This window comes from Sceloporus undulatus, chromosome 6 (assembly GCF_019175285.1).
Source record: "Sceloporus undulatus isolate JIND9_A2432 ecotype Alabama chromosome 6, SceUnd_v1.1, whole genome shotgun sequence".
Taxonomy (NCBI): Eukaryota; Metazoa; Chordata; class Lepidosauria; order Squamata; family Phrynosomatidae; genus Sceloporus; species Sceloporus undulatus.
The window spans coordinates 85,672,112-85,692,822 of record NC_056527.1 but is presented as its reverse complement, the minus strand read 5'-3'; the positions used below and the strand labels follow the sequence as shown (position 1 = coordinate 85,692,822).

At 41.5% G+C, this 20,711-nt stretch overlaps 1 protein-coding gene across 6 annotated transcripts in view; it reads left to right on the top strand.

The window, feature by feature from the left end:
• Positions 1-20,393, top strand: part of ATXN7L3 (ataxin 7 like 3) — a 31,003-nt gene extending 10,610 nt beyond the window's left edge. For 5 of the 6 annotated variants that reach the window (XM_042472368.1, XM_042472366.1, XM_042472367.1 and 2 more), the window contains 11 exons: positions 193-325; positions 2,004-2,175; positions 4,209-4,306; positions 5,005-5,027; positions 6,309-6,354; positions 7,648-7,679; positions 7,906-7,974; positions 8,814-8,857; positions 12,802-12,873; positions 14,141-14,274; positions 16,623-20,393. In XM_042472368.1, coding sequence (XP_042328302.1) covers positions 193-325; positions 2,004-2,175; positions 4,209-4,306; positions 5,005-5,027; positions 6,309-6,354; positions 7,648-7,679; positions 7,906-7,974; positions 8,814-8,857; positions 12,802-12,873; positions 14,141-14,274; positions 16,623-16,774 — 975 coding nt within the window. In that variant the 3' untranslated portion in view covers positions 16,775-20,393. The remainder of the gene's footprint in view (positions 1-192; positions 326-2,003; positions 2,176-4,208; positions 4,307-5,004; positions 5,028-6,308; positions 6,355-7,647; positions 7,680-7,905; positions 7,975-8,813; positions 8,858-12,801; positions 12,874-14,140; positions 14,275-16,622) is intronic. The other variant, XM_042472371.1, reaches the window with a different exon arrangement.
• The last annotated feature ends 318 nt before the right edge of the window (positions 20,394-20,711 follow it).

Sequence of the window (20,711 nt, the reverse complement as noted above, 5' to 3'; positions counted from 1 at the left end):
CCAGCGGATAACAAGGGCCCACTGTAATAGCTCACTACTATTTACATTTTGAGTTCTGGACTGAGATATGATTCTGGGCTTCAGCCCTGGGATGGAATATTGGCCCCCATGGAGTCTTTCTCTTGTACTCTACTAGTCTTTCTGGTGAAATATCTTTATGCCACTACCTTTTTGGGTCTTCTTGCTTTCTAGGCTGTGGCTCATGATATTTACTCAGACTTGATTGAAGATGCTTGCTTGGGCTTGTGTTTTGAAGTACACCGGGCTGTCAAATGTGGCTACTTCTTTCTGGATGACACAGACCCTGATAGTATGAAGGACTTTGGTAAGTCTGCATTTGTAACTACTGACTGCTTTCCGGAAATTTTGAAGACATGGTACAAGCCCAATTTTCCCTGAATTTTTTTTTTTGAAAAGACTAGACGTTTTTCAGAAAAATAAAAAATGCAATATTTAAAAAACCTCTTTACAAATTGAAAGTAATTTTGTTACTTAAGGAATATAAAATTCATTGTATATAATTTTGTTTGGCCTCAAATTATCGTGTTTGATACATTAAAAGTACTTTTCATCAGAAAATCATTACAAATTGAACTTTTCAAAGAGGTTTTTATTACAAATCAAACTACAGTGTTCCGAATTTTTGTTGTGCCAATTTGAAGAGCAGGCAAACAACAAAAATAAAAACAACACATCAACATTAGTAAAACAGAAAAATGATTTTATCTCCAGTAGTTTTCCATATTATCAAGCCAACATAATGCTCTCATTTCTGTAAAATGAACTAAGGGGCAAAACAGACCATCCTGAAGGAAGAGCTTGAAGCCACCCCTAGGAGAGCCAAGTTGGGGCTGCAGCAACTGCACACTGTGGCTCCAATTTACCTTTTTGCCAGCCCAAAAAGAAGCAGCATTTTTGAGCTGGCAAAAACCTGGTTGTTCCCTCCCCACCACAGCTTTATGGCACTCCTGCAGCATGTAAATGCTTCGCTGCCAGAATGCCGTTAAGCCAGCCCATGTGTTAACAGCTTGGCAGCTTCAGGGCACATGCAGTGTGTACACCACATCTCCAAGCCACTGGTAAGCAGGAATTTTGAGCTGGATTGTTTTGGCTCTAAGTAAAGGAAGCAAAGACCATGAATTGTAGAGCTCTGATACTATATATCAATGATTCCTCAAACTTTGGTCCTTCAGGTGTTTTGGATTCTTAACTCCCAGAAGCCCAAGCCAGCTTGGCCAACAGTGAGGAATTCTGGGATCTGAAGTCCAAAATGTCTGGGAACTAAAGTTTGGAAAACCCTGCTGTATATAGTCTTATTTTAAAAATTTCCTTACACACTTTTTAGAGAATGATTTTGGGGCAGTAAATATGTGAATAGCTTGTGTTAAACATTTTATTCCTCATTACAAAAGAAAATATTCCATAATCCATTTGTTTAGTCCCCCCCCCCCCCAGAAAAAAGCCTTAGGAAAAAAACGGGCTATCTGGTCTTAGCTTTTAATTCAGGATTATCCCTTTAAAAACAGGTTATTTTCTCTTGCCTGCTGTGGCTTACTTTTGCATTCGACCTGATGCCCTGTCTTTCAAAGTGAATGTTTGAATCCAGAGCACATAAGCTGTAGTGTGGCAAATGCAAAGAACAGGTTCACTGCAAAAAACTACCTCCTGAAGAGGTAGCTCCAGATAGTTCAACTTACAGAAGCTTAGGTTATGTGATGGAGGGGATGCAGAAGCTCACCAGGACCACAGGCAGCTTGACTTGGCAGGTTGCAGAGAGGAAGGGAGAAGCCCTTTTCATTCTTTGATATGTTGATAAACAAGGAACTTGTACAGACAAGGTGTGCAAGCTCTTTGTCCACCACCCTGTATGCACAGTGTGTTTTTGCAGCAGGTGCAGAGTAGTATTTACCAGTGGCCACTTTGACTTCCTTGAATGTGCATATCTTTCCCTGTCCTCTCTTCCTACTAAGAGATCCTCTCTTTCTTCCCTAATTTGCCTGTAGAAATTGTAGATCAGCCAGGGCTGGATATCTTTGGCCAGGTCTATAACCAGTGGAAGAACAAGGAGTGTGTTTGCCCAAACTGCAGCCGAAGCATTGCTGCCTCCCGCTTTGCTCCACATTTGGAGAAGTGCCTTGGTATGGGCAGGAACAGCAGCCGCATCGCTAATCGGAGGTGAGGACTGGAGAGAGAGTGGAAAGCAAGTCACAACTTTCAAAAATGAACAGGGCTAGGATAGGATTTCCAAGAGCCAGTATAAATGCAAAATATTTTAGACAGCTTTTGAGTTTCCAAAATAGCAACAGGCTATCAAAAACTCTTCGTGCTGGTAAATGTAATATCTGTGTCATTGTTTTTCTTTCTGCAAATCATGATAGAACTATAAAAGGCCATGAAGACCTAGCCACTGATAGATGGAACTCCCTGCTTACCTGTGTTGGCTTCTACCTCCCCCGCCCATCTTGACTCACTCTTATTTAGATGTCCATAGGGTTTGCCTACACATTTTCAAGATCAGTCTTGATGCTTTAAAAGCTGGCATTTTATTTATTGATTCATCAAGAAAGAAGAGGTTCTTGGAATGCAAACTTTGAACCCTGAACCAAATTTTATGCTTATGCAACAGGCTTCAGACATATGTGTGACTCAGATCAACATTTGTGATCATGATTTTTCCAAATCCAAATGATTTACTGTTATCTTCCTCTCTTTTTCCCACCCTGCCCCCCATAATTTGTGATGTGGACAATTGCTGCATGACATCTCTTAACAGTGCTTTCAGTGTTGAAAGCATTGCTAAGAGATTTCATGCAGAGCACTTTAAACACTTTATAACAATCAGTGCTGAAATATATCATGAAATTCCACCAGCCCACACTGCAAGTTCCTTGACTCATATTTAATTCTACCTGCAGCATCACATTTAATACTAATATAAGAAGTTTCAATTTTTTACCTTGAATAAGTTTTTTTCATATCATCCTTTCTGGGAAAGAACCTTTTAGTATATTTGAGAGGATATTCCCAACCTTCAGTTTAGGAGGTCATGGTCAGGATTTTTTGGAGTTGAAATCCAAAGATTCAGAACTACTGTTCTAGAGAGTGCTTGCCACACTTTTCTGCCTTCATTACTGCCTTATGGGAACTGAAAATATGCCATAGGACACCCCCAGAACTCCCTTGAAGCTATGCTTTATTGAAGAAAGCATCACTTTCAAGGGTTGGCTGGTTAAGAAAAACCCTACAATACTCTTGATTTCTTTTAATTGAATATTCTTTTTAAGTCTGGCCATTATTACTATTTTCTAGCCCTCTTGCTGGAACAACAATGACCTTTTAACTTTAACTTTAACAGTTTATTAGCAGTTATTCATTGTTAGACCAGTATCTTTGGCCCTGGACAGACGGGCCTATAGGGCACCCTTGTCACGTGCTGGGGTTGGCTGAGGGCACACCACCCATACGTGTCTCCCCCTAGCACGTGACAGGGCGTCAAAATTGCGGCACCCTGTACACACAGGTGCTGCGATTTTGACATGACGGACGCTTAGCACCCCTTTGTGATGTCATGAGTGTGCCATTGACGCACAGCAGTGCCACAATGGCGCCACAGAAAGAATCTGCTTTTAGAGGGTTCTTTTTGCCACACGAGGAAGCCGCACGGCTTGTCCGCTGCGGCTTCCTCGCACGGTAAAACAAGACGCCACTTTTTGGGTGGTCTGTACCCCGCCAAAGTATGTTTTATTATGTATAGTCTACATATACTGTAATCTGATTTAATAGAAATTGAATTTGATTTAATAGGAATAATAAGCAGTAAAAATTGGTGATTTTTTGAAAGATGTAAATCAAACCAGAAACTAATAACTTTGGATTATTAATGTTAGAGAGCATTAAAATACGATTGCTCAAGCTTTCTAACATGTAAAATAATGTTTCACAGTATCAATATAATAAACAGGATTCAGTTTTTAAAATTAAAACATTGATGCAAAAGGCCTGGTTTAAATTTTTAAAAATCTGTTGTTGTTTTTTTAAACTGTTCCCTCTCCCCCAACTCTACCATTTCCTTAAAAGCTCATTTTCAGAGATGTCGTCCACCATGACTAGGCATTTTGTGATTTGAAAACCACTTCTCTGCTCAGACTCTCATCCCTCAACTGCACACTGTTCTCCTATTAATGATTCCTCTTGTCCTGTTCCTATAGGATAGCAAGTAGTAACAACATGAATAAATCCGAGAGTGACCAAGAAGATAACGATGATATAAATGATAATGACTGGTCATATGGATCTGAGAAGAAAGGTACGTCCAAGGCAAGGATTGCAAACTCAGGGAAATAGAGGTGTATATATATGCCTGAAGTCATGTGAAGGCTAATAGGAACAGCTATTACCAACATAAGTCTCTTTCTGGAATTAGAACTCATGTTTGAAGGATATGGTATCAATGGCTGCTACTCAGGAGACCTAAGTGTTATCTCCAGTACCACAGGTAGCATGTTTACAGTTGGTGCAAAATGTGAAAGTGAAGGTGCTGTTGTTGCTCTTATGTCCCACCTGGAGGCTTTTCATTAGAATTTGGTCATCTAGTCTGAAGAGAATGCTTTAGATAGACCTGTAGTCTCTTTCCACAGGGCTTTTCTCATACCCTTGCCAACTGATTACTTTATTAGAAACTGGTGCTGATCTTTAGATGGAATGAGTGGGTTTGAGCCTGGTGGGTTTGGAAATGTAATCACCATGAACAGCCACCTTTGTCCCTCCTTCCCACACAGGGAAAGGGGAGAAGTAAAGGGTTCCCAAACAGTTCAATCCTACCATCGAAACTCAGCTAGCAACTAGCTAGCTAGGCATCAGCTCAGAACACTTGGCTCCCAAAGCTGGAATTCTAGGCAGAATGACTGACAGATCTTTCAGACTTGGCTCTCAATCTGGGGAGTGGGTGGAGGCTTTATTCTGGTGGTGGTACATCAAAACAGCTCTCCTTTTTCTCCTTTGTAGCAAAGAAGAGAAAATCAGATAAGGTAAGAACTTTTTTTTTAAATGGATATGGTTGATCAAGATGTGCTTTTATAATTTTGTTTTTAAAAAGCAAAGAGTAGTTGGCATCAGGGGAAACTCAACATGGACATCACTTTTACCCGTGAAGAAACTGGTTTTGTTCAGCTTTCATGATCTTGTCCTATCTGCTGGACTTGTCTTGCGAAGTTCTGAAATGACTCAATTGGAGGAAGATTTTAGTATCAAGAACTGGTTTGGTGATTCTGGAGTTCTTATAAAATAATGAAAGAGTTGTGTGACATCATTGTGATTGACATATTTATTATAGCTTGAACTTTTATTGAATACACAGGTGCATAAAGTGCAGTCTTCAAGCATACATAGAGTACTCGACTGACACTTGCATCTTTCAGTATGTGGCTTGTCTCACATGAGTTCATTTCTTTTTAAGTGCTGCTAGTACAGAAAAAGCAAAGGGGAAGGTTTCACATACACAGAAATATGCTTATAGAGACCAGCATGTTCAAACAGAAGTCCTTATTTGGAGTGCTCCACCTTGGATTTTGGATCTTAAATCCAATTCTTAATCCCATTTAGAGTAGCCTCATTGAAACAGTTTGTGAATTATGAGTCAATCTTATGTAAGTTCTTCTGGCTTCATGGGTTTACTGTAGGTGGAATTACCAATCTGAGTTTAGAGTCAGACTTTCACCTGCATCTTTTTTGCAGGAAGGTTTTATCAGCATACTTCTATGTGCCACAGAAGTGCATTCTCCTGAGGCTGTTTCTGTGGCCTCTAGACCCCCACCCATTTTTGCTCCCAGATTTTCCCAAAATGCCTTCTAGGGTGTGTAGAGCAATGTCTCCATGTTTGGGGGTTTCCCTGAGATAATTTCTACACGAAGTGAATTGGAATGTGATTTCTGAGTCACTTCTGTTGTTAAAAAAAGGGCCCTCCTGGACCCAAAATACCTGGGGCAAAATTCCATGGCACAATGGCCACCACACTCCTTAGAGGGCACTGGGGGCAAAAATTGACTTTTATGGCAGACTAATGTGGTCCTCTAAGGTCCCCCAGGGTGCCAGTGCTACTGTCTGTCCCCAACATTTGCCCAACCTGAAGTAGCAGGAGGTGTCCTCCCTCCTTTTACTGCTAGACAGTACACCTGAAGTGTTGATTATGATATGTTGTGGTGTGGGGGTATTGGGTTGGACATGACTCCATATAAGGGTAGTATTAAGAGCTGGGTACCTGGGAGTTACTTTTGAAAACTGACTGTTTTTCTCTTTACCTCTTGTTTCAGAATCCCAATTCACCTCGAAGATCCAAGTCCCTGAAACATAAAAATGGTGAGTCTGTTGTAGGAGAATTCCTCATTTGTTGTCCTCACTTTCTAGATGTCTAGATTACAAACCAAGCAGTATTTCACAGGAAGCTTCACAGGCTCTCTCAGCACCCAGATTTTCAGTCAGTTCTTTTTGAGTGAGTTAGGCCCTCTTCAAACTGACCATTAAGTCCAGATGATACACACCCAACTCCTCCCCCACAGCATCATGATGCTGTGCACCGCTGCACACAATGCGTGGCGTCATAGCACTCCTCCGGCGCTGTGTCCATATGGTGCAGTGCCGAAGGAGCACTGCCAAGCCACAGCAATGTGGCTATGACACTCTTTTCAGGGCACAAAAATAAGCTACTTTTTGTGGCTCCTTTTCGCGCCCTGGAAAGGCCAAATCAGGGCCACAGCGTGCAATTGCCTTGGCCTCAGTCTGGCGCGAAAAGGGGTGGTCTGTAGAGCCCCTAAATTTCTGAGGCTTTGCACTGGGAATGACTAACTACAATTGATGCAGAAATCCCTGCTTCTTGAATGAGGCAAGGCCAGGGCAGCAAATCATGCAGAGATGCAGTAGAGAAGCCCTTTCTGTAGTTGGGCTCTTAATTTTTATTATTTTTTTGGTTCACTAACATTTGTGTCACTGTACATTAATACACCCCAGCATTGTACAGGAGTTTGTTTTTAGAATGTGCAAAAAGGAATGCAAAGATAGAAAGCTTGGGTTGTGAATGTCAGTTGTGCAATACATAGTTTTGTCAGTTTGCAAGAATTTCAGCTTTTCTTTGAGAAGGCTAAAGTATATGAGGCCTACAGATTTCAGTGAAAAATACAACCAGTGTTTTCATCAGAAAATGAAAGAGTGTTTTTTCAGTACTTCCAGATGGATCAGGGACAGGTGGATTTGCTCTGTCAGATAATGAGAAAGAAGTTGAAGAAGAAATACTGGCATTTGACTGATTCATATGGGACCTAATGGGCTCACCAGAATGGTGACTGAAATGCCCTTATTTGTTGTATGGGAATATAGGTGAGGATTGCTTTGAGACACAGCAGTTAGCAGCTATTGTTCTGTTTTTATTTTTGTTTTTTTGTGCCAAGAGCAAAATATGGCTTTTTTTGTTGTCAGATTTTGAGATTGCCCTGGTTGTAGTCCGATGCTCAGATGGCCACATGGAATATATAGGTTTGCATTTAAGAACAAAACAGACTGTCTTGGTATGTGTTTTTATGAGTTCTGTAGTAGAGTGGAGGCCACATGTACCCCCATTTATATCCATTCTCTCTTTTTTTTTTCCCTCATCACCAGGGGAGCTGAGTGGTAATCCAGACCCATTTAAGGTGAGTTTATCTCAGCATTACATTTTGTGACCTTTTGTGTCCCTCTTCTGGAACCTCAAGGTCTTTTACAGCTGATCACTAGGATCTCAGTAGACTTTCAAGGTCTGTCAAGAGTGTTATAGCTTTCAAGAATATCATTCTTGAAGATTTGGTTCCAGAAAACAATTGCTCTGATTTTATGCATCACCTAAAATACCTTGGTCTCTCTATGTGTTCTCCTTTATAGTACAACAACTCTGCTGGAATAAACTATGAAACACTTGGCCCCGAGGAGCTTCGTACTTTACTCACTACGGTGAGTTCCTCACTGAGTTTTTTTCTGAGCATGTGGTGATACATGTTAGAGTGTGATTAACTGGCCTGATTAAAATGGCTTCCGAGCCCTTCGTTGTTTCAGGTTTTCTTGTAGTCTCTTCTTGGAGAGGTGATAAGACTATGAAGGAAAATTTATCTTGTCTTTTTGCATGTCCATCTGACCTGTGTTGCTTTGGGCACTAGCATTCCTCTTTGTTGGTGCTTTCCACATCCCAGCTAATGCCATTCCTAGCCCCTCTTGACCTGACATGATTCACCTACCAGGTTTTCCATTCCCAGTTAGACTATACTGTATTGGCTCAAAATACCTGGTAATTTTTCTTTCTTCCCTTGCTGCATCCCCCTCCTGGTTAGAATTGGAGTCACTAAACATTTGTCTTTTCTCTAGCAAGTGTAATTGTACTGTTGGGAATTCTTCCACCTGTAATTGAAGCAGTGTTCCCCAATTTCTGGTAGCTAAAGTGCACTTTACACCCCCAAGGCTTATTTTTAGAATGTATAAGAGTAAGAATTACTCACCAACAGATGAGCTCATCCACTGTGTTACTCCCCAAGTCACCTGTCTGAGTGCAATTCCAGATTGAGAAAAGGCAACCTGGAACAATGACTCATGCAGAGATCAGATAGGCAGCCTCCTCTTAGGTTCACAGGAACATTTCATTTAATTTCTCAAAGTACTCTTGCAGTTCCCTCAAGTCACACTGAACATTAGTGGTAACACATTTTGCAGATTAGATGTTAGCCTTCTCCTGTCAAGCTTTGAACCCTGGATAGAATTTTCCTTTTTGTTGTTTATGCTGTGTATCCCTTTCTCTCTAGCAATGTGGGGTGATCTCTGAACACACCAAGAAGATGTGTACACGGTGAGAGCAGCCCTTTCTTCCACTTTCTTGAGCCCTGTAACCTCTTTCAGTTCCTCTGCCAGTGCACCAGTTCCCAGGTCACAAGGAGAGTGGGAGGTATTCACAAGACTGTGAGGGTTGGGGTGGCTGGGTGGGAATCCAGGCTGATTGTGTCTCATCAGAAAGAACATATGGACCTTGGGTTTTTTCACTGCTTTTGATTCAGAACTGTGCAAAATCTACTTTAAAAGTAGAAGGGGAGAAAAAGTCTTAGTTCTGGTTGCGTGGGCTCATAATACTGCCTGCCAATTGAGTCTGTTGTTGTTAAAGCAAATAAAATTGCAGAAGAAATGGGAGCAAGAGGACAATTCCTCCCCAATTTTTTGAAACTAGACTTCAGCTTTCTTTTTGCCTGTGATTGTTTACCTCTCAACAGTTATTTATGATACATAAGTCCTTGGAGTCCCTTCCAATGGTGTGGCTACTATCTTAAAACAGAACCTGCAGTTTTTGAATATTCAAATATTTGTCTGCCCACTCTTTTGGAAATGATAATTAACTTTCTACATGTGATTAAGCAAATGACTGTGTACATATCTGCTTCAGCTACTGTCTAGTGACAGATTCAGACAGGTGGGAGTGATGTAAAGGCCACTTAAAAAGCATTCTACCTGTTTTTGTTTAACCAGTTAACTGAGCCTTACATCACTACTCCTTTGTTTCTCCACAACTATGAGTGATTGTTGAAGGGTGCTAGCATTGGGCTTCATTTCACAATCTTAACACTGCCATTATGCTCTCATTTGATTATATTGTGCTAATCCAACAGATTGGAAACTATCAATATACATTCCCATCCACAAAAAAGGTGACACAAAAGATTGCAGTTACTACAGAACCATTGCATTGACTTCCTACGCAAACAGAGTTATGGTCAAAATTCTCCAGCAAAGTCTCCTACCATATATGGGGCAGGAGTCCCAAAACTGTAAGAGCAGGGTTCAGGAAAGGACGTGGCATTAAGAACCACAACGCAAACACATGAGGGATAATGGAGGGTTTCAGGGAATTTCAAAAGAAAATCAGCATGTGCTTTATAAATCGTGGTAAAGCCTTTGACTGCATAGATCACAAAAAGCTATTAAATGATCTTTAAAGAAATGGGAGTGCCAATACGTTTGATTGTCCTGATGACAAAACTGTACTCAGGATGAGAGGCTATGGTTAAAACATAATAAGAAGAAACAGAATGGTTCCCAATTGGCAAAGAGGTCAGGCAAGACTGCATTCTATTAACCTGTTGGTTCAGTTTGTATGCAGAAAACATCATACAAAGAGCAGATTTAGACTTGGAAGAAGGTGGAGTGAAGACCTGGAGGAAGGAATATCAACAATGTAAGATTTGTAGATGACTCCATACTACTAGCAGGAAACAACAAATGCTTGGAACAATTACTAAGGAAAGTTAAAGAAGAAAGCAGAAAGGCAGGCTTAATACAGTGCATTAAAAAAACAAAAATAATGGCCACAGGGGATTTACATAAATTCCATCTAGATAATGAAGAACTAGTCAGCAATTTCTCATATGTGAAGTCAAAGGCTTTCCTGGCCAGCATGCATAGTTTTTTTGTGGGTTTTTCAGGCTCTGTGGCCATGCTCTAGAAGAGTTTCTTCCTGACGTTTCACCAGCATCTGATTTCTCATATCTTGGACCAATCATTGACCAGAACAGACATTACAGTCAAGAAATCAGAAGATTAGGACTGGAAAGAGCAACTATGAAAGAACTAGACAAAATCCTAAAGTGCAAAGATCTAAAACTGATCACTAAAGTAAGGGTAGTCAGAGCTTGGACAGTGAAGAAAGCAAACAAAAAGAATATCAATTCATTTTAAATGTGGTGCTGGAGAAGAGTGCTGAGAATGCCATGAACAGCCAGAAAATCAAACAAATGGGTACTATCAGGCCTGAGCTCTTCCTAGAAGCATGGATGACAAATCTATAGCTGTTGTACTTTGGCCACATCAGAAGAAGACACAACTTGCTGGAAAAGACAATAATACTGTACTAGGAAAGGTGGACGGTAGGAGAAAGAGGTAGACCATACACCAGATGGATTGACTCAATAAGGAAGCCAGAACCCTGAGCCTGCAGAACCTGAGGAGAACAGTTGAGGATGAAGGGTGGGTGGGCGGGCGGGCTTGGAGGTGTCTAACTCATAGGCTCACTATGATTTGAAGTCCATTCAATAACAGCAACAGCAACAAAGAGTAATGCTTCAAGTAAAGCCAAATAGATACGCACTGCTTCTGATCTCTTAACAATGGTTGAAAGACTGGGAGTTGGCCACAGGCCTGTGGCTTCTACCTCTCTCCCATGAATGTTTTGGCCTTTTCCAGCCTCAATCACAGTTATGGCAGTGCATCTGCACTAGTGCCAGAGTTAGCACTAATAAGTTGGTAAAGACCAATAATATTGATGCAGATGTAACACTACATGCATACAGTAGAAGAATAGGAATGTGGGCTGTGGCTGCTGCGGATCTCAACCCCCCTTTTTTTTCACTCCCCCTTGAGCCCTTCTTATTTTAAAGAACTTTACAGTATATGAAAAAAATTGCCCTTAAAAAGGCCCAAACTACTTTCAGCAGCATTAACCTTTAAAACACCCTCCAAACCTTAATTATTATTTTTTCAAACATCAACTACAAACAGCCTAGGAGAAAAAACAGGAAATGAAAAACAGGACATAACTTTGCAACATTCTTGCCTTAGTCTCTGGAACATGGGGATGATCTTGCCAAATGCTTCAGGATTCCATGTTCATTGACTAATGGAGTATTTACCCCAAATGAACTTCCTTAAAGTGGATTAAATTCACTTCTAATTAAAATAAGTTTATTGTTACTAAGACAAAAGAAGTTGGTCTTTGAACATGTGAATAATCTGCAAAGTGGCTTCCAGCCTTATTTCAGTTGCTCACTTTGGCTCATGAGGAAAGGGATTGGGGGGGGGTTCTACCTGATAGAAGGACATCAATAAGCCTCCCAGTCTGTCCTTTTGACAGGGATCATCAATGAATGTGGCTCACTGCATTGAAAAGAGAATATCCAGTACTCTGTATACCCATGCAGAAATCAAATGTCATGTCAAATTCTGTTCCACAAAAAAAAGGCAAATTCTGCATGATATATATAACTTGTGCAAATTAACCCATTGTCCTCTGTTAAGCCAGTTCATAAGCCCAATATCTTCTATCTAGAATATTGTTGGTGATAAATACTGATGCAAATCCTAGTTGTGTCACTGTACATACTTTTGTGGGTGTTGCAGAATGAGGGCTCTAGTACATCCCTCCCTAGTGCTTCCACCCTGCATCATTATCACCTGGCCATGGTCTCTGCAGGTAGAGGCTGCTCCTTCCTTAGATGCACCCCTACAATCAAGCAGTGGCTGGGGGACAAGAGCTGTAAAGGGGGGGGGGAGGCAGGGGATGTTGCACATCTTACAAAGAAGAAACAAACTCCTTAGATCTTGAGGTTACATGGATATTGGCCTTTGTGTTTTAGCTAGCCATGAAATATCATTTAAAATTCTTGTGCCATGATGACAGCCTGTTCAGCACCCTCTTTGTGGCTACACCCAAAATTGTCCTCACCACCATGCCAGCTTCAGGTTTTCAGCCATGAGACCTAGCAGCTTACTTTCAGCTTACTTGGAACACTGCATTGTGTGCTTGCTTCCCCATTTTGCCTTGTTGCATTACGTGCAGTGCTTGGAATTTACTACAGGGGAAGAGTGCTCATCTTTTCAGTGCTTAACATGTTAAGATTTGCCCTTTTTAGTAGCATTGTTGAGAACCCCTTTTTGGAAAAAGAATGGGTTGAGCATATTAGGAGATGAGGGAATGGTGAGAAGTACCCATTTCTCTTCCTGTGTCTAATCTGACTTCTCCTTTGCCTATAGGTCCCTGCGCTGTCCTCAGCACACAGATGAACAGCGGAGATCAGTCAGAGTTTACCTCCTGGGACCCTCTGCGTAAGTTGATGGGATCGAGAAATTATAGTTGTGATGCATTACACTCCTCCCACAATATATATAATCTGGTTAATATAATTCAACTGGAAATATTCTGAAGAAGAATTGTAGATGCTTTTTGCTCTCTCTCTCTCTCTCTTTTCTATAGTGTGCATAAAATTATACATGTTGGGCAATGTTCTGTAACTTTATTATTTTGCAGAACGTTTAGTTGAGTGTAGAAGCAAGGAGCTATCCCATATCCTTAGCTATAGGAAATCTTACTTTGCTATAAAAATTCTGTTGCTCACAGTTTCAAGGATAATTTTGTATATTTGCAACCATGCAATTGTGGCAGATATACAGAGCCATACCTGACCATTTTTGCATTAAGACCATCCTTGTCTTAACATCAGCTCTCACAAACATGTCCTGTTTCTTTATACATCGGATATTGTGCCTCACACTGAGGAAATCCAAATTCTGCATACTTTGCTCATACAAAAAAAAATACTTACATATGCTTTTGGGGAGGGAGACATAATTTCACTTCTGTTTGGCCTGAATTAGAAGGGTAAGGATGTGTGAAGTGAAATGAAGTCTTTCAGACCTGACTTCAAGAAAAGTTCTCAATCTGTCTTTTTTAGCTTCTGAAAATTCATCTAGCATTGTGCAAACATCTTAAAACTTACCTTTTAACCACTAAGGGCTAGAAAATACTTTTTAAAGGAAAACAGTGTAGGTTATAGTTGGTGGTTCTGGTGACTCATCAAGTGCTTCTAAGAATAAAGGTATTTTATTCTCCAAACTTCTGGTAGTCAGGAAGTTGTTGTTTTTAATCCATGGAGACCGCATGGATTGTCATATTCGATGATGTTTATAAAACCAGTTCTCCATCATCTTGTCTAAACCTTTGTTTTAAAGGCATTTTAGCAAGTTTCCATTGCCTTTTTGTAATTTGGTTAATAATTAAGTGCACTGTGGAAAAGTATTACAAATTATCCTGTCTATGACAAATAACTGGGCAACCCAGAGGAAATAACGGATCTGTAAAGTGGACTTGAGTATGTGGCTTGAAGTACAGAAGTGCTAAGTGTGGCTGAATTCTCTCTTTATAGAGAAGCCATCAAACTAAATGGGAAGAAAGGGAGAAGAAGCAAGCATTGAGCTTTGTGAACATGGCTTGTTTGCTTTTGCTCTAGACACAATTTAAAATTTTAGTCAGCAAGCATCAGCAGTTCAGTTCTTGCTCCTTCTCGCCTTCTCACCCATCTGCTCCTTTTCCTAGCTCACTTCCTGAGACGGAAGGAAGCGTGGAGAATGACAGTTTTGATATGGCAGAAAGTCAAGCCCTCATGAATCGACTGCAGTGGGATGGATCTTCAGACATCTCTCCCTCTGATTCAGCCTCATCAAAAGCAAGTAAGAATATGAATGAGTGTCTGGGTGGATCAAGTCTAAATGGTGGTGCTTTGAGTCTGTCTTGATAGCTGGGGTAGTGTGAACTGTGTGTTGTAACAGATCTGGCCTGAAAACTTCATAAACCCAGTAACCTCTGTATATTAAATAGCACTCTTGCATATTTCCAGTCTTTCTATAATATATTAGGCTATTCAGAATATCAGGGCCAAAGTTACTGGAGATCTCGCTGAAATCTCTTGGTAATACATGAATACACAATTACCATTACATAAACACTTGATTTTTTCCCCAGAATTACAGAATAGTGACATGATATTCAGGGCTACAGCAGCCCTGTGACATTGGGGTGGTACACATAGGCATAAAGAAACGGCTTCTGGTCGCGTTGACAACACATGGCTCAAACATGGCTGAGGCTGTGCTCCAGTCCTTCAGTCCAGAGCAAAAAGGAGTCGGGGTAATCCAGCTCCTGGTGTTATGGGCTTGGGCCAGCGGCAGCAACCTGCTTTAAAAGCAGGTTGTGCAGTTGCTGCAGTCCCAGCCCACAGGTGACCAGAGCAGCCTCAGTCTGCTCCTTCCTGGCCGGTCTGTTCCAGACCATAGTTGGATAGGAGGTTCAGTGAGTGCACTCCTTAGTGGTGGGTGGAGAGTTGGACTGGCAGTACGCAGTGGAAGAATGCATGGCTGAACTGTTGGTTGTGCATTAGTCATGCACAGATGCAGTGCAGTATTGCAGCACAGCTACACTTGCATAACTTTACCTTACTCAATCAGTGAATAGGATCAGGGCCTCTGACCTACCCATACCAAGCTGTTCAGATTTTGCCAGGTGTTGCCCATCCCATATTCTTTTCAACCTGATTTTCTGTATGTAAAGGCTACAAATGTGTTTGGAGGGAGTGTTTCCTTGTGTTTGGGAAGATTTGCTGGATTCCTCAATAAACAACCATCATGCAGTGGACATCCACTTTGTAGAGAATGTCACCTGAGCCTGCCAAAATTTGTTGGCACTCCTTGTGTACATATTCACCCAGAATCATCTGCCATGTTCAGAGATTCCACAGGGACTTGTTGGCAGATTAAATTCACACGGTATATGTTCCCTGTGTATCACAGAGAAGTGGGTAAGCTGGGCCCCTCCAAATGGCATTAGACTCTTAACTCCTTTCACCAACAGTGAGTATGGTAATTGGTTGGGAATGATGGGAGCATGATTCAGTGACATCTGGAGGGCCTGGGATTCCCCCTCCTGGTGTAAGAAGCTAGAAATCTACTGTTCTGTTATAGGCCAAAGCAGAATCTGGCAGGGAACATACACAAGTGGGCAGCGGGACTAAATTTTGTGGTGCCTAGACCAGAACCAAGAGTGGGCAAGCCTATCTCTTTTGTCTTTTTCTCTTTCCTCTTCCTTTCCCTCTCCCTCTCTGCCACTCTTTTTTTAAAAACTCTTCCTTCTCACAAAGCAAACTTCTGGGAAGAAGTCTGGGCAGATCACTCTTATAGAGACCTGATCACTCGACTGAGGCTGAAGGTTACTTGAGTGAATAATATTATGATGATTGTCATGTGTATCGTCACTTTCTGATAACCCGCATTGTAAAAGAGCCATGCCAGATTTAACAAACAAAGTGAAACTCATTAGTCAGAACCGTTGGTGACATATGCAGACATTACAGCTGCATAAGACCTCTTAAAGTCGTTGTACAAGGTGGGATCCAGTATTTGCTTTATTATCTGACCCCTCACGTGTGCAACAGCAACAGAATGGAAGGTTGTGCATGTGTGGGGGAGTGGAGGAGGCAGAGTTACACTTGGCAGAGCTTTGCTCTCCCTCAAGATGGTGCCAGACGTAGACAAAGGGTGAGTAATTGTGGAACTCTATCTCCCCAGGAGGCCTTGGAGGGCTGTACAACCACCCTGGCCCCTCACAAAAATATTTTTAAATCCCTCCTCAACCATTCTCTAGGGAGCATGGCATGCATTTTCTCCAAGTTTCTGTGGTGATTTTAGGCTCAGGAGAGGTTTTTTTGTTTGTTTGTTTTTGTTTGGCTGGTTGGGGTTTTTTTGGGGGGGAGCCTATCCTGGCTTTAAAATGGTCCAGGGGACAGTAAAACATGTTGAAAATGCCTCCCATGCTCCTTTTCAATGGAGACCGTTCACGTGTTGAGCCCCAAGACAATTAGGCAGTGTAATATCAAGGTGTTTACAGTGCTGTAGTGACTCTGTTCATGTCAGTGAAACACAAGGGCAGGGATTATCTAGAAAAAAAGACTGAAACTATGACAAGGGAAAGAGCAGAAGCTTGTACAGAGACTTACATCCTCCTTTTTTCTCCCCCCTCCCCCCAGGTACAAACAACTCAGAGTCCCGAAAAACCAAAAAGAAGAAACCACACATGAGCCTGGTTGGAGGTGCTCCAGGAATGAGCTCCAGTAAGAAGAAACTGAAGCCTAAACCGCTTGCACCTCCCACTCCCAGCCTCTATGATGACATCAACTGAATAATGCTGGGATAAGAATACAGGGAGAAGGCAGACGTGCCTCAGTATGCTTCAGACCCAATTCATGGGAAAGGCGCTGGCAGTGTACTCTCATGCACTCTTTCATGTACAATTTTTTTTTTTAAAAAATTAACTGTGAAAGAGAGATGGCTGCATGTGTTCCCATCTTCTCCTCTCAAGCCTCCAGCACACATTGCACAGCCCTTTGTGTCCACTGGATGTGGCACGAAAGAACCAGACTGCTTTTGGGCACCCACCCTTTTGGGGGGAGAGAGGTGGCAGTGGTTTGAGGTGGGGACCTGGAAGATGGACCACACCTCTGCCAGTTGGAGTAGCCATTCTTCCTCCTCCCCCATGTTCAACATGTCTATTTATTGTGATGTTAGTGGATGTTCAATCATGATTATATATATGGTGGCATTGTGTCACTTAGCAACGCTAGAGACTGACTGGGCAGGTTTGGGAGATGTATACCTGTGTGTCTGATGTGGAAGGGAATCAAAGGGCCTGAGGAGGAATGAAGGACAACTGGTGCCCTTCAGTGTCCACCCTTTGTTCCAAGAGTCTGCTCCAGTGGCCTCCTTTTTGTTGTGAGAAGTGGCAAAAGATTTTGAATTGGCCTCTTCCTTTCTGAGCTTTTGTGGTGCTCAGTTGTTTAAAAGGCTGTTTTTTAAGCTACACTTTGCCCCCTTTGGCCTTCCTTATTATGGCCTTCCTCCACTTACTGAATCAGTTTGGGTGAGGCAGACAAGTTTGATCTGTTGTCGCTACTGTCATTATTGCTTCCTTCCCAGATACGGTGTGCTTCCTCACCTGTGGGATTTTGGAGATTTTGTATAAAGCAATACTACGAATGAACATGATGATAGATGGGCATTTCCTTCCAATATATACATGTCAGGAAACTGGTACAGCAGTTGACTCTTAATTTGTACATTGGGCACACATTTACATTTGCCCAACTGTGACAGCCAGTACCTTAAGACCCATGTTGTTTTATACACATCTTGTACGTAAATATGATTCTTCATATATGCCTGAAAACTGGCTTTCAGTTGAAACTTTTCTTGAATTTTAAAATAGCTTTATTTAACATCCTACAGGAGGAATTAATTGAGACCGTGCAGAAGGGCTGTGTTGTGGTCTGCAGGTGTTAATCTTTAATTCTTTCCTGTCATGGTATGTGTGATGTTAAAAAATGATTTATTCTTAGTCAGGAAATTTGAAGAAATCCTGTTGGAGTATTAGAGCCAAACTTAAGGGAAAGAAGGTGAAGTGCATACTTCAGATTAGTAGTTATTTTTCATCTCCCCTTCACGTATCCCTGGCTTCAGTTTTATTCTTTTCTACAAACAACTGCAGTTTTAAATCTAGTGCCATAAATCATGGTGGTCCTAAATGTATGGATACAGGCTTGAAATTTTAAAGCTGCTTCTGGAGCTAGAGTGTAACCAGTTTTCCATCTGCTCATGTGCTTTCCTTTTGTATCCCTTCCTGGATCTTAACAAGATTGAGAGTAGAAAGCCATGTGTTGCCCATCAAGCCCTGCAGAAATCACACAGATGCTTGTGAATGTACACCAAGGGAATTTGTTGTGTATTCTTTTCTGCTCCCCATCTGCTCCCCATTGTGCAGTCTCTCTGTATTTGTGTGTGTGTGTGTTTGGAGTGAATGATTGCCTCCTACAGAACTACTGTCAGAATTGCTTGTACTTTGGGTGAGGCAACAGACCACTTTCATTAATGTGGTAATGGATGACAGCTTGTATGTTTGTCACTGAAAATCCAAAGATACAACGAAATCTAGCTGTGCTGGTTCTCTGGATTAGGGTAGATAGCACTACATCATAATTGAGTTCCCTTTTACCTTTCCTCTTCCACCAAAAAAAGCCTTTTAGAACAGGTAATAGGTCTACTTTGGCTGCTGCTAAAATCCATAGGCTCAGGTCTGTAAGAGGCTCTATGTAGTTTTCACCTACAATCATAAAGCAGAGCAGTTTTGCCATATTCTGAGCTGTTTGTGTGGAGAGCCTTTAAAGCAGCCATGGCAAATGGGTTGGGGGGGGGGTCATTTATGGCAGATATGGGAGACTATGGGCAGCAAACTCTGCAGGCTTTGTGGTAGTTTGGTGGATTTTGGGCAAAAATTGGCAATATTTGTTTAGTCTGGTGGCTTTGCAGACTTTAAGGGCCACACTTTCCCCATCTGCTCTGAAGGCTGTCTGCATTCCTCAGAATTCCATTGGTACCTTATATTGTCATAACTAGCCATTACATATGTAATAGCTTAGAGCTGTCCTATTGGCCCCTGAGCAGCTTTCGGCTCTCTCCTATCATTGCTGTCCCTGTGGCTGTTTAACCTGCTGCTGTACCACCTATATTAGCAGTTAATGTCAGCCAAGAGGGTTGAAGTTCTTGCTTCCTTGTGTTTCCCTTGTGCTTTCAGAAGCTGTGTGGCTCAAACACTGGCTGTTGTGTTTTCTTACATTGCCATGTAGATAGTGGATCTGTTAAACTTGCAAACACTGAAGGTGCATGCAACTGACGATAGTGAAAATTATGTATCAGGTCTGGAAACTTGGTAATCTGTCCAGCAAGTTAACACTATTAAGTTTAGGTATTTTCCTCATCCCTCCTCCACACTTTTCGTCCATGGGCAAAAGGTCTGTAATACATAGTGTGTGTCCAGAGCCAAGGCAGACCTTCTTGTTTGCACTGCAAGGCAGAGACAGAAAGCCTTGCCCCAAAATGGGACTAGGCTTACTTAGGTGAAACAAACCTGCAAAAATTAGGTCATGCTTGTGATCTGATCAAATCTATCAAACATCAGTTCAGTATATCTAGAAACTAAGACTTATGCTTTAGCAAGTATTTAAAAAAAAAACCACGAACCAGTGTTCTGAGAAACCTTTGTTAAGTAAGTAATGCTGAAACTGGCATGTTTTAAAGTAAATTACTGGATGGTTGGTGAGGAGAAAAGAGGTAGACTTGGATTCTAACTAGGATTAGTTCCCTTCAGTGCCTGACATCCAGTAGCTGGGTGGTTCAGACAACATATTCCTAAAACTGTTGGCCACTTTTGCTTACCTGTTGTAGTAGTGCATAAGTGGCCAGAATGGGAGAGTAGATCCTGGCTTTACCTCTGTAACTGCAACCGAAGCATATGGGAGTCATATTGTAGACACCTTTGGAAGTGTAGCAGCTGGGGAATTTTGAACATTGATTTAGCAGTGGGGAGGACAGGTCTTTTTTTATATATGGCTCTGTATCTGCACTTGCACCCTTTATTTTTTTTTAAAGGTAGGCCTGTTTCACTTGAAGAAAAAAACTCATTTATTCTATCATGACTGATGAGAGGTTTTTAATTTGTCAGTGATGACTTACGAACTGCACCTATGTGATATTTTTCAACGTGTGCAGAAAATCATTGGAGTAAGTACTGTACTGTGGTCTCTTGATTTTTTTAAAAAATGTTTTGTGTATGTAATCTCAGCTTGTACAGGTAGGTAGATAGGTATTCTTTAAAAAATACTGTCAGATCTGTATTTTTCTTTTCCTGCCCATCCATGGATTGTGGCATGCCTGTGTAAATAAACTAACTCTGCTTGGTATGTCTTCAAGTATGCTTTTGACTGCTGGGTTGTAGAAGGTAACAATTTATAAGATTTTAAGGCAAAATGTTTAAGTGCTGCCTCCTGTAGCCGCCTCCTCAGAAAGCAGAAAGCACTGGACCTAAAGTCCAAACCTAACATTTGTAATATCCCCCAAAAGACCAAATAACATGTAGACACTGGTTGACAACTTGTTGGTAACATATAGTATAGGTACAAGATTATGCCTCTGTATGTACTTTTTCACACTCAAAGAGAATGCTTAGTGCTTCCTTCCACAAAGCCTCACCTTGGCACACAACAACAGCTACTGGGTTGCCAAGACCA